This window comes from Lagopus leucura, unplaced genomic scaffold, assembly GCF_019238085.1.
Source record: "Lagopus leucura isolate 7727_CA_CO unplaced genomic scaffold, USGS_WTPT01 Super-Scaffold_100004, whole genome shotgun sequence".
In the NCBI taxonomy this organism is placed as follows: domain Eukaryota; kingdom Metazoa; phylum Chordata; class Aves; order Galliformes; family Phasianidae; genus Lagopus; species Lagopus leucura.
This window is the reverse complement of record NW_024962264.1, coordinates 68284894-68299321: the sequence shown is the minus strand read 5'-3', so window position 1 is coordinate 68299321 and position 14428 is coordinate 68284894. Positions and strand designations below refer to the sequence as shown.

The 14428-nt window shown below is 43.0% G+C and overlaps 1 protein-coding gene across 1 annotated transcript in view; it reads right to left on the bottom strand.

Moving 5' to 3' along the window:
• Window positions 1-14428, bottom strand: part of ATRN (attractin) — a 145704-nt gene that overhangs the window by 56871 nt on the left and 74405 nt on the right. Inside the window, 5 exon segments of the mRNA XM_042871122.1 lie at window positions 5839-5996; window positions 6403-6481; window positions 7319-7413; window positions 8489-8541; window positions 9422-9515. Coding sequence (XP_042727056.1) covers window positions 5839-5996; window positions 6403-6481; window positions 7319-7413; window positions 8489-8541; window positions 9422-9515 — 479 coding nt within the window.

The following is a 14428-nucleotide window of genomic DNA, read 5'->3' as shown; positions in this document are numbered from 1 at the left end:
AGTAAGTTGGGTAAGAAACAAGGCAGAACCACAAGTTGTGTTGGACATGGTTAATGGGCATGGTGTGATGGGTTAATGGTGGGACTGGATGATCTTCATGGTCACTTCCAACCTTGATGATTCTAAGTTCATATTTTGTGAGTTGAAGAAAGCTCCAATAGGACTGAGCTGTAATGGCACAGAGCTCAGAGCCACTGGAGGGGTGGAAGTTAGCTCCGTTAGCAACTAATTTTGACCCATTACACTCTGGAGAGATCAACTTCTGCGACACGTCCCATGTAAATAAACACACTGCCAGCAGGAATACAAGCATCAAAGAGCTTCCAGCTCTCGCCACGAGCTACTTCTCAGATCTAGAACTTCAGTTTCACATCCCAGAGAGCTGAGAGAATGCCACCTGAAATGAAAACCCATGAAGTTGCTCTCAAGTTACCGCAGCAAATTTCCTTGCTCCTTATTGCAACATTCTACATCTTTTAAAGGCATACTTTTTGAGTGAATAACAAAACATGCAACGTAGATTAAGAACATACATAAAATAGGCAGGGAGGGAAGAGATGCACTGCTTCAACTGGCAGATAAGGAACCCTTCAGGCAGTGCTTTCCAAGCAAAAGAGAGAAGGGTGAACAGCTGTGGTCTGCACGATGCTTCTGAAGACGACATGGCTGTGTTGGACTGCATGCAGGAGCAGAAAGAGCTGCAAAGCAGAGAGGGGAAATACAGAGACGTTTCTGACAAGTCCTTACCTGAGTTTTTAGGGAAGCTTGGCAAGCTAAGACTTTAAAGGAGCTCCGTAATGTCGCTTTCATAAGCAGGAACTACTCTGACAAAGTTAGTAGGAAGCAGATTGCTGAGTTTTGAAGGCTCTCTGCATTTTGCAGCTTTTGCTTCTTTTACAAAATAATCATCTCGAGTCAGAAGGCAGGGAGGGCGAGACATCCCAAACCAATGTAGTTAACAAAAATAAATCCAAACTGAAGTGGTTTTGAAGAGAGGTGGAGCAAGGAGAGAAAAAAAAAAAAGCCAGAATTTGGTGCTGGCAGGGACACAGCTATCTCTGACACAAAGAGCATTTATACCCAAGTCCTCACTCAGCAAGGCAGCAAGAGAGGAAAGGAGAGACAGACCTCAATCATGAGCAGCTGGATATACTTTACTGCCCAGGGACAGACCCAAAAAAATGTGTGTGCTGCAAGGTGATGTGCACACAAGGAGGGAATATTTCCCTGCATTTCCCAACAGCAGTCTGGCAGCATCACACTGCTTATATTAAAAACACTCTCGCTTCCAAAGGTAAATTGAAACACGTTCTCTAGCTCCAAAAAGCTGAAGAGTGCAACTGCAACGGGCTGAATTGTAGGTGGCAGTCTCTGAGATAAGGAAACCAGTTTGAATCCTGGCCATCTGCAACACGTAGCTTTAATTAACAAGTCTTCTTGACCTGGAGGACCAAATCCAAGCTGCAGAGGAAATATTTAGAAAAAGAACTAGTAGAAGGAATAGAGGAAAGGGCTGGATAAAAGCCCTGAAGAAGCAGTGAGGAAAGCAGAGTGGTCACCAGGTGAGCAGTCATCCTGGGGCTCTATCTTAAATCCTGCACTGAACCCCAATCAAGGATCAATTGAGAGGAAGTCTTCATTCCAGAAATCCGTATCTTGAGTTATCTTCTATTTCACCTGATTGAAAATGAACTTGTACAGTAAGCTCACACTTTGTGAAAAAAAAATAAAGCAAATAGGACAGTGGTATAGAAAGGACAGGTAGGAACACAGATTGCAATTAAGGGCAATTGAGGGCAGCTCAATCCACTGTGGAAGATTGCACAAGACCTGAAAGGACACTACAAGCCCTGCAGATAAATCATATATATACTTCTTACTATATTTTTTCTCCATATGAAGCTGTAACTTTCCATAATACCATCTCCTACTCAGCAGCTGCTCTTACCAAGATGGGGAGGATGGAAAAGAACTATTGGAGTGAAGGAGCACTGCTGGCTGGTGTGAGAGGTGTGGTAACAAACTGTAGAGTGTCTTAGCAGCCAGTGCAATAAAGCTTTTGTGTGGCATCAGATATATGAGCACTGTTATATCAGATGGAGAATGGACCAAAGGTACAGCATGATACCAGACAAAAGCAGGTCTACATGGCTGTAGGCTCTGTGTGAAGATGGGATGACCCTCCTAAGTGCAGACACCAACAGGTATCCAGAGAAAGAAGTCAGAAAAACAGCAGTTTGGGGAACCAGATTTCTTAGCTATGAACTGAAGAGCATATGCTAAGAGTAATTGTAAGGACCATATATTCCTGGATGTGCTGTTACTGCCAGACTTCTTTGCAAAAAATGTCTCTCTGCCAATAAGAGCTGACAATATTTTGGACTTTATTTTGGCAAGTAACAAGGACATTAAGGAGAGCTGGTGATATAATATTACCTTGGACTGAATGCACACACATGCACTCAGATTAAATTAAGGATAAAAGAAGGTAGGTGGGGTAAAAGAATCAAAGTTCACTCTTTTTAACAGTGAGAAATTAAGTCAGACACTAAAATCAAGTGGACCAAGGAGACAAGGAAGGGGAAAGCAGCCATCTAACCATTTCTATCAGGTCAAACATACGAAACTATTTGAAAACTAACTGAGAACTGACCTCTAAGAGGACATTAAGAACAATTAAAGAATCCACAAACTACAGAGTGGATGGGATTCATTAGCAATGTCTTAGAAGCTGTGAGTGGTACAGAAATAAAACAGGAACTGCTGAATGTCAAGCTGTGCTAGACCTCAGCAACTCACAAACAAAATGGGGAGAGATGCTTCAGTCGTGTAAGAAAAGGAAAATATAAAGGGAAGGAGGAGAGGGTATGCTAAAAGGATAGGCAGGAGGCTAAAATCAATCAGCTACAATCTTACAATTGAATTAGAGCATTCATTAAGGACAAGGACACCGAACATGGGCGGCAAGGCCAAGCACCTAACGGGAATGAGCTTATAAGCAGAGAATGAGATGGATACAAAACACAAATGTTTTCCTATGGTCAAAGTCAGTGAAAGCAGACAGCACTCATCCCTGCACTCCAAAAGGAATCGTAACAAGGTGGTCAGAGCCATCTACAGCCAAGCATGGTGCTACAGAAAACGTGAAGTGTGTTTAGAGGAGGAGAGAGAATCCTGATATCCCATTCCCACAGCATGCAAGGTTGTTTGAAAGCAATAACTGAAGAACAAAAACTGGAACATGTCAAGAGTTGGCAGTGGTGAACTGTGTTCTGCCGACCCAATGCCTTCTGCCTGTAAAAACACTGTATAGACCTACGAAGTGCAGCTCAAAGAATGCAAGTTACATAGAATCAGAGAATCATTAATTGGAAAAGACCACTGAGATCACAATGTCCAACCCCATCCCATCCACCATGACTACAGCCCTCACTGCCACATCCCCGTGGTTTTGGAACACCCAGAGGGACAGTGACCCCACCACCCCCCCATGGGCAGCTGTGCCACTGCCTGACCACTCTTTCAGAGAATAAATGCTTCCCAATATCCATCTTGAATCTCCCCTGGCACAGCTTAAAGCCATCACCTAATTTCATTATGGCTTTCAGTACGAGGCTGCACTGGAAATTCCTGGGTAAGATAAAGATGGTGGGCAGAAATTAGTTCAAGGATTGAGTTGGACAGGCTTTGAACAATATATTTATTAACGGCAGACCCCTGACAAAGTGTGTTAAGAATGTTATGCTGACGAAGTTGAAGGGGATTATCAGTAAATAGGAAAGAATAATACTGAAGAAAATCTAGATGATCTTCAGGACTGGCAATGTTATGCAGTAACAGCAGCAGGATAACGTTTTATGATGCTATTAGGGATGGAGAAGAATGTTTGCCATCCAGTCAGGGAGCTCATCAGTTGGAAATAAAGGATGTGAAGGAGCTGAGTATATTAGGCCATGTTAAAACGAATAAGGACTATTAACCACTGAAGGCATGAGAAGGAAGAACACAAGTTACTGCCATAAAAGGACCTAGAAAAGTCCATTAAAGACACAGAAGCGTCACTGCACAAAGAAATGGTGAGAGCTGAGCCACATAACATTGAATGAGGCTGACCAAAACTGTAAGCACAGGTGGGGTGGAGACCAGACTGATTACAGTGAAGCTTAAGGAATGGGAACAGCACTGTTCTTAAAGACCTACAAGTGCTCACACAAAGCTCTGTGTTCAGAAATAGCAAAATAAAGAATTCATTGTAAGCTACAGTCCAGCACTCATTATGGAAGGCCAACAGTCAACATCTGTATCAGTCAACTTGTAAGTTGGAAAATAAATCATGTATTTCTTCCTGACACCTGCAATTACCAATGTGATAAAAGAGAAGCTTGAAAACTTACATCAGCCATAGAGCAAGTGTCCAGCTTTGTACACAGGACTGTCCTGAGAGCAACTCTAATCCGTAATGGAAACAAACAGCTTTACTATTTGCTGCTTCTGCAGCCAGTGACAAACTTGCAGCTCTCCAAACTCATTCACATCTAAAACTCAGGGCTTTATCAATCTATAAAGCAGAAACTAGATAATATTTATCAATACTGTAAGCAATACTGGAAGGAACCAAACTGCAATCCAAAGTCAGGGGATCAAATTTACCGTTTTCTAAATAACACCACAGTCTCCAAAGCGTTTAAACACTGCTATCTTTACAAGAAGGTGATGTGGACCTTTCACAAGTATTCTTAATATTTTCAAAAAATTACAGAACAAAAAACTTGAAAAATATCAGCACAGCTTAATGCCATCTTCTCAAGTGAACCTCACCTCTTTACTCAGCATGGTAACATGTGTTATCTTTGTTGGAAGCGATGCCAATGGTGACTTTGTGCAACAACTGATGCCAGTGATGAGTTTGTGCAATAATTGTGTCTAAAATACCATGCAAATCCACGTGAAGTTTCCAGCTTTCACTTAGTAACTGGTTTCACTGGCTGAATAAGGGTGGAGAAGGATGATTTTGATCCTCTACAGTTTGACCGAGTTTCTTTAAAAAGGCATTAATCAAACACAGAGCCTTGTTTGTGATCTCTGTTCCAGACCCAGCAATAGCTTTGTCCTTCCCAGGGACCCCCTATCACTCTGAGCACACTGTGTTGATACCTGAATTAGCCCAGAGCAAGCAGGTGCCCGAGGCTGCCCTGAATTATTAGCTGCAGCAGCAGTTGTAGAGTGCCTGTGACTGCACTCTGTGATCTACGAGCATTTTCACGATCCACTGAGCTTCATCCACTGCTTGTGCAGCATTAGCATTATCACCACAGACAGCCTGACACCTAAGGCAATGTGTGTTAACTGACTGCACTGCATTAAGGGGAAGAATGAGCATCACCTTCTTCTGCAGGTACCACCGGTCTTTGGCAGCACGAGTAGAAAGAGGGATGGCCCTCCAGCGGAGCCTTTAAAGAACATGATGTTAAAAAGAGACACTAAGAACATTTCCTCTGTTTTCTCATTCCAGGCTTGGTTTTGTGGCTATGACTCTTTGTTTGCTTTCCTCAGAATCCATATCCGCACCTTTAAAGTCAAAGCCCTTAATAGAGCATAGCTCAGTAAATAAACGAGCATCCCACTTGATTTCACAGCCCATTTTCAGACCCATTGGGCTGAGGTAATAGCAGACAACACAACCCTTGTGCTCTTAATCAGGAACAGAAGAAGTCTGCTGCAGGATTACACCGAGAGCTGCTTTGGCTTGGACAGCATGCAGCACAGCTGAATTGCCACACTGCTCATGAGAAAGGGAAAGTACATAGGAATAATTGCACACAGGCAAAGAGCTCCTACCTGTATTTTTATTGGCCAGGTGAAGTTGCTGACGTAGACAAAGAAGGTGATGTTTGGATTGTTGCGGAAATCAAACTTCTCGTTGGAGAAGCTGTCCTTGTATTCCTTTATATTTGTTCTTGAAACAACAGGAATCTCCTCCCCAGCCTGCGTGCCAGCTGTTTTCAGATGTTAAGAAGTAACAAAAAAAACCACGTTTCAGTGCATGTTTCAAATGACACATAAAAAGGGCCAATCACCCAGAATCCTAATGCTCTAAAATTCACTATTCATCTAGACACGACCACGTTAAGCTGCTCTGTGCTATCAAAACCACTGTATGCCAGAATATTGCATTACTAAAAATTAAATTAGCTCTCCTCTGCTGTTCCCAAAACACGCTATTAAGATGGAAAAATATACCTCTTTTTAACATTTTACTCCTGCCCCGAAGGCACAGCATTAAAGAACGTCACACAGCGAGTTCACAGGTTAAAGCAGATGTTTCCAAGACAAAATTTGCATGTGTCAAAAACTGGTAACTGAAGCAAGCTACCAAACAACTTAGATCACTTCCAATTTTACCTGCAAAGCTTGTTGCCCAAGTAATATTGAGGTTGAAGTTTTTCGATGCGTTGATAAACATATCCAGGTCTCTGTTTTGCTAGAGGAGAAAAAAAAAACCCAACAAAATACAGATCAACAGAAATACCCACAGTTTTTAAGAGGAGCAATTTCGCTGTACTGTTTCCTAGCAAACCCTCACTCAAAAATAATCTTGGAGTTTGTTATTTATACGAAGCAAACACATCAAGTATCATCACATTAAGCAAACGACAGCCTGCAGAACTACTTCCATTTTCTGAAAGCAGTACTTTCCTCCCCAAGGAGAACGTAATAAAGAACAAAACAAGTCATGTGCATGAAACGAAACAAGAAGAATAGATACGAGGTATGGGCTGAGCAACAAGCAGAGCTAGAATTGCTCAGCAGTTGTTTAAACAACCGTAACAAACCGACTGTGGCTCGTATGAAATTTTCCCATGACTATTTCAAATTTCATGGCCAAGCACAGCTCTCGTGCAACTTTGTGGAACTGGGCACACTGAGGAGACTACAGCTGGAGACTCCCAGTACTGCAACAGTATATATATATTTTTTTTCTATGGCCATGGAAAACAAACACACAGCCAAAGGATGATATTTGGTGATAGGAAGAGGGTAAATGACTTTAAACTGTAAGAGGGTAGATGTAGACTAGGTATTAGGAGGAAATTCTTCACTGTGAAGGTGGTGATACACTGGAACAGGTTGCCCAGAGAGCTTGTGGATGCTTCCTCCCTGTATGCATTCAAGGCCAGGCTGGATGGGGCTGTGAGCAACCTGGTCTAGACGGAGGTGTTCCTGCCTACAGCAGAGGGCTTGGAACGAGATGATCTTAAAGATCTCTTCCAGTCCCCATTCTGTGACTCCATATTTCACGAGAAAGTAGAAAGTTTACCTCTTCAGGTGTTGCTACAAAGTTGATTGCTGTGTAATAGCGATCGTCCTCTTGAGAAAGGCTAAAGGTGAACTGGTAGTCAATGAGAAGAGTATCTGTAAGGAATGCATACAGCAAGTTACTGCAGGTCTTGGAACAGAACAAACTTCCACAAAGAAAAGCATAATATTACTAAGGCACATCCAGCACAAGAGAACACCTAGGAGTCACTATGCTGATATGAACGAGTCCAACCACTGTGATTTCACACAAAAGGGACAAACTTGTTATTATTTTCCTCTTAATGCCTCTTAGGACCCTCTGTTGGGTAGACATGAGCTAGGCAACCCTCCAATGTCTATGTTCAACTTTGACAAAGCACTAAATAGGAATTTCCATGCAAGAAGAGAACCTGGTGGGACTGAAACTGACCAGCACAGAGAGTTGCTCCGGTGAGAGTCGTGCATTTCTGACTTTTCTTTTTGCTTACTTTACCAGCTTGGTGCTAATTGCATCAGTGTGGTGAGTTACCCTTGCAAAGTGACTGTCACAAGCTGCTGTGGCATCCTTGCTTTGCAACACAAATGGAATTTAAATTTGTTAAATATGGCACGTTGGCAACTTCTGTGTCTCACAAAAACACTGCTCGAGATCGTACCTTTATGTAATTTAAAATGATATCTCTCCTTGCCTGCCAATGTGCTGATCATTAATATTTGCAAATAGAAGCTGGAGAGTTTCCCTTAGGCAATCTGAACCTTGGCAAAGTACCTTGGAGCTGCACAGGAATCCAACTGTTCATTTCAGAGGAAATGTGGGGATTTGGAAGCTTTACTCACTCTAACATGGAATAAAATAAATAAAAAATAGTGTGTTCCACTAACAAAAAATCTGCAGACCTGCTCTGATGTTGACTTGTTAGGTATATATTTCCAAGTATTTTCCAGAAAACCACCATTCATCTGAATGCCACGTGAGAAATTTTCAAAGATTTGCTGTGAAAGTCCAATAGAGGCATCAAGAAGAGCGCATTGATTTTCTTCAGTGAAAGCAGGAGTTCTAAAAGAGCATTTTCTAGCCTCGGCCTTAATCTCTGGGACTGTAAGCTGATCTGTGGCGAGTGAGTTTTAAACAGGATATTTTAAATGTCAAACATTTGTTATCTACAAACACAATCCCAACTGTACTCACAGTAACACGTTCCTTTAAGTGGATTTCCCTGATAGCGGTTTTCTACTTCGCACCTAAAGAAAACAAATGTTTTGAAGGTTATTTATCTTTTTTTTTTCCCCAGTTCTATTTATACCCAGATGCTGAAAATCAGAAAACACACCTGTTCCAATAACACCATGCAATTAAAAGTAAAAAATACGTCTGAGCTGTACTGAGCTGCTGAAGAAATTACCCAAATCTGCCAGGTCCCTGCAAAACAAACTAGAACGGAATTAAACTAAAATACAAAATTAAGGAAACTAACTTTGTGTTCACTTGGAATGTGTTTAACAGCTCTTTGCAATGGATGGACCTGTATTACTGTAGTCAAAATCTGAAGTTTCCATTTGCATTTATGTCCGTTTCAGGATCCAGTCCTCCACATGTTTGCTAATGTAGTGCTTTAAAAATAAACCCGCCAATGAAATTATTTGAGATGAAATTACTTCCACTAACGTTACACTAAAAGCATTTCTGTTGTGCTGCAGAGAAACCTCCAGCAAATTCGTTGCTCTGAAACAGCTCCATTAAAATGCCCCAGTGTCGAAGTCTTATTTCAGACATATTTATATTCCCCCAGAAGAGAAAGTGAAAATCAACCCAATTAGAAAGATCAAGCTAAGGATGAAGCAGAACGGTGTGCACATCCTATGGGGTGGAGGCATTATTTTTCCTCCCATCCATTCTGCACAACATCCCCAATGGAAACGTTAAAATGGAAATCTCCAGGCAATTGTTTTGTTCCTGCTTTTCCCCAGGGGAAGCACAGCTGGCTGCACAGCCAATGGATTTAGTCAACTGTCAGCAGGAAGAGATGGGCACAGACATCATAAATACAGTCATTAAAGCACGTGGGGGCTCTGTGCCAGCGTGAGCACGGCCCTTTTGAACAACAAAGTGAAAGGAACTCACAGTTGACACTCATCTCCTTTGATTCCCTTGGTGGTGCAGAAACACTTCCCCGTGTTGGTGTTGCAGACGGAGGCATGGCCGTTGCACTTGCAAGCTGGTGGGAAAAGGGTGCAAGGTTGAAGAAAGCAAAACACATTTCATAAGCAATTAGATCCAAATGGTGATAAGCCAACAATTAACGTGTACACAAAAACTCTTTGGGTGCTCTCTGGTTTCTCAGGGCTGTTAAAAATAGAACCAGATGACGGAATGGTTCCAGGGACGAGGTTTTGTGTGAAATCACAATCCGAATGCTTCTCTTCAGCCTCCAAAATCTATTTAACTTCCTCTCGTGTTGCCAGATAGCACAAGGGATATCATAACGGGTAGGAAAAAGGCAGAGTTTCAAATTATTTGGGGCTCGCTAACACATTTCATTTAAACTCAAAACCCAAGAGAAAACAGTGATCTCTATTCTCTGCTAGCAAAGCAAAGCTCCCGGTGCTTTCGGGGCTTCTGTAAGAAATAAATCTGCTGTTGAGAGAATTAAAGGAAGTGCATCTGCAGTGTGTGAGATCTTTGGTGCCTGTGCTTTGAGTACTTGGGGGGGCAAACCCCAATATAGTTTAAGATGGCTGTGTGTCCCGCAGCAGATGGTGGATATGCCTCCAACGAAACACTCGTGCTGACACACTCTGAAAGCTTTGTTTGCATAGAAGTAGAGGAGATAGGAGCAAAAATGAAACAACAGAAGTTGTCATTAAAGTCAACTTCAATCGAAGTCAGAATAACGGATCTAAGAACTCCTCCCAGACCGTGGGTGCCTTTCAGAGTTTGTTCTGGTGATGGCCTGGAAGATGTGTGCACCTGGAGCCGTGAGAAGTGGGAAAAGGACATAAAGAAAAGATCCCTCATTTGTGCTCTCTGAGCTTGCTGAAATTGCATGGTTTAAAGGATGGTGTCAAGGCACTTCAAGGCACGTGCCACAATGTACCAGCAGGTTCTCAGATGAAGTCCCCATCCCAAATATTCTTGCCCACCTTGGACCTTATTTTATGAATCCTTTTGATGCCTCCTTTGTATTGGCATGTAAGGGAAGCTCTATTGTATCACAGATGCTTAATTGTGCTTCTCATCTGTGGATGAGTGGTTTCCTAGCAGCACCACGGAACAAAATAGCAAGAGGCACAAAGGGCTATTGTGGAAGCAAGTGGACGAGTGAAGATCTGACAAAATCACTGTATTCCGTGAAGCAAACACACTTCTCATTAGTGGCACTAGAAAAAATAATAATTCTTAATACTACTGAGCATGTCTTCTACTTCCTTCTGCCTTGTAATACATAAGCTGAGTGAAATTTGTTCAATATTCAACAATAATGCATGTAAAAATGAGAAGTTCCAAGCTGTGTGTTGTTTAGATGCAGACAACAGCATGTTGAGCATTAACACTTGGTCCTTCCTCACTCATTAGTCACAAAATTATGGCTAGATTTAGCATCCCAACATGTCTATTTGGAACAACAGCCCTATTCACACATTTTCCTACGAGTCCCATTGCTGGCGATCATTCAGTAAAGGACTGGAAGATGCACAGGGAAGGGAGATTTTCTCCTGACTTTTCAGGACATAAAGAGGTTGGAAACAAACTATTAACAAAACGCACTAGGAAACCTTGTTGGACTACAGAACCATAGGGGTTGGAAGGGACCTCTGGAAATCCCCCAGTCCAAACCCCCCTAAAGCAGTTCCCTCCAGCAGGTTGCATAGGAAAGCATCCATGTGGGTTTGAGTATCTCCAAAACAAGTGACTAAAACACCTCTCTGGGCAGCTTGTGCCAGGGCTCTGCCACTATCAAAGGCAAGAAGTTCTTTCTCATGTTCAGATGGATTTTGTGTGTTCTTGTTTGTGCCCTCTTGCCCTCTCACTGGGCATCACCGAAAAGATCCTGGCCTTCTCCACTTGACCTTTGCACTGCTCAGATCCCTCTCAGCCTTCTCCAGATGAACAGCCAAAGGCTCTCAATCCACCCCCATCAGGAGGTGCTCCAGTCTCCCACCAGCTCTGCAGCCACCTGCTGGACTCTCCCAGCAGTTCCCTGTCTGCCTGGAGCTGGGAAGCCCAACACTGGGTGCAGTGCTCCAGATGTGTCCTCCCCAGTGCAAAGCAGAATGTCACAATTGTTGAAAATGACTTTTGGATTGTGCAATCCTAACAATGAACCTGACCTGCCTTGCAGCAAGCCTCTTTCCACCTTCTTCACAATCCCTAAGTCTCTGACTCATCCAGAGATGGTCAACAGGATCACATCACCTCCTCCTGCCTTTGGGATGCTTCAGCACCCCTATGGCAACTACCATCTGACTGACCTTCCCATGACAAGTGCTTCTGTTCCCATGCACCCAGAGGGAACAGACACCACTGTGCCACCAGCAAACGCTTGGCAGATGCATGTGGAAGCGCTGTCGCAGCAGCAATCTGATTGCTGGCACAATAGCACCTTCCCTTCTCTTGCAAATAACTTCCTTATCTACCGCCAGCATATTTTCATGGGAAACTTTAATCAGAAATTTCAAAAAAAATCCTGAATGCAGTGAAAGCACCTTGCAGCTATTTTTACATTTGATGTACTGCAATTCCTGCCCTTCCCGATTAACATTGCTCTACGTTGGGCACTTCCTAAAAGCAACTGCTGAGCAGTGATTTGCCTGCTGCTTCGTTATTATCTGCCCAGCTCTGCAAACACCAAAGCCTGTGATGATATGCAAACAATTCCTTCAGAGGTAACAGCAGTTTGCTAACAATTCTTAAACACAAGTGAGATAGCAAAGTTCACTTGCCCTGGTGGAACAGAGCAGCAGGAAAAGGCATCTGGTTCTGTTCACTCTTATTCCTCTTCCTCTGTTGTTTTTCACTCTGCACAGCCTTACATGTTTGAAAGGCTACTACTGACCCTACGGCGTCTCTCAGCCTCCTGATATCTCATCAGAATTGAAAATAGTCCCACCCATGTTTCACCAGTCCTGCATATTTGACATTTTGGGGATATTTATGACCCCTGGATTGAACTCCCACTAAGTGCTCAATGCCTGCTCATTGAGATGGTATTTCAACTCTTTGAAAAGGTTGATAACTGCAGGACAAGAGGAAATGGTTTGAAGTTGAAGGAGGGAAGATTGAGGTTGGATGTGAGGGGGAAGTTCTTGACAGAGAGAGTGGTGAGGTGCTGGAACAGCTGCCCAGAGAGGCTGTGGATGCCCCGTTCATCCCTGGAGGTGTTCAAGGCCAGGTTGGATGGGGTCCTGGGCAGCCTGGGCTGGTATGAAATGTGGAGGTTGGTGGCCCTGCATGTGGCAGGGGGTTGGAGCTTCATGATCCTTGAGGCTCCTTCCAACCCTGGTTATGATTCCATGATTCTGTCAACAACTGCCTCCAGAACAGATGTGACCATGGGCTCTCAAATCACAGAATCATAGAAAGACCTGGGTTGAAAAGGACCATGACGATCATCTGGTTTTTGATATGATTGTATGATTGTATTAGTTCATGATTTTTTTTCTCCCAAATAGAGAAGCACACAGCACTGCACACCCACGCCCAAGAAGAGTGGGATCAGCACATCACTAATGGGAAAAGAAGGAGAGATGGCAGCTTAAATGAGAGAGAAAGCAGGAGTTTGCTCCCCTGTCCATCAGCTGATCCTCATGTGAAGCATTCCCCTCCAGAATTCTTCTCATGGAGCAAAACTTCCAAGTTAACAGCAATCATTCTGGCTGCATCAGATATGATGATTTCCTCTCGCTTTACCTCCTCTGTCCCACACAGGTCTTGCTGCCCACTCTCCTGCTTCCCTCGTTCTTTTACCATCACAGCAAACAGCATTAAATCACAGCAAATTAAAAACCTGGGCCCAAAGCACTTGAGAGCAAAGCACTTCTGACATGAGCTACCAGTTTCATCAGATAGCGAATGAATGCTGCTCCAAAGTCTCTCAACACATTTTCTAATTTCTCTGTCAGGCGTCTGGCTGACTTCAGTCTATCATACATTATCTCGACAAGAAACTTATTTTTGGACAGTTCTCACACAGAAGAGTCTGAAGTAACTTACTCTTGAGTTTTCACAAGCACAGAAATGCAACGAATACAAAAAGGCACACTGTGATGCAATGATTAAATCTGAATGCTCAGAGCAGGATTGTACATTTTCTCATGCCAGCTCAGCCTCAATTTATTCATTCCTGCACTTCAAATTATCTTCATGCAAAACGGATTTAAGAATATCAGCGGTATTTAATCTTGCAGATAACACTGTAAAATAAAAGTGTCAAACATGCACTTTCTCCTTTGTACCAGGAGCACTGAGCTGCCTGTCACAATTTCATATCATGGAATCATAGAATGGTTTGGGTTGGATGAGACCTTTAAGATCATCTAGCTCCAACCCTCTGCTATAGGTATACTCCTCCCATTAGACCAGGTTGCTCACAGCCCCATTCAGTTTGGACTTGAGGGCCTCCATGCATTCTCCACTCTCATCTTCCCCAAAAAAGATGATGCTGCTTCCAGCAAACATAATTAGATGGATTTCCAAATGTTTCTTTTTCCCCTGGATTGCCTCCATATTTGGAAGGAGCAACTTGAAGTCCTCAGTGTCCCTTCATTAATGACCTTCACTTACTTCTTCCAGGGTGCCTACAAACCACTCACATTCATTTCACAGAACTGCTGATACAAGTCTCACCCCCAACAATGCAATTTATGCTCTACTCTTTCCATCACTGTGTCGTATTATAATTACTCCACCTAACTGCACTCTATTAAAGGTCCTTGGAGCAAGAAGCATCCTCTCTTTCATCTGCATATCCTCTACCACAGCTGGATGTTGGTTTACAACTGGTGTCCCCACGCTACAGCGCTACACAACTTCTGAATGTCGTTGAAAGGTTTGAGGACAGAGCTCCAAATCTCACAAGTTTATTTCTCAGTATTACTGAAGGAACCTGTACGGGTCCTTCAAGAAAGAATT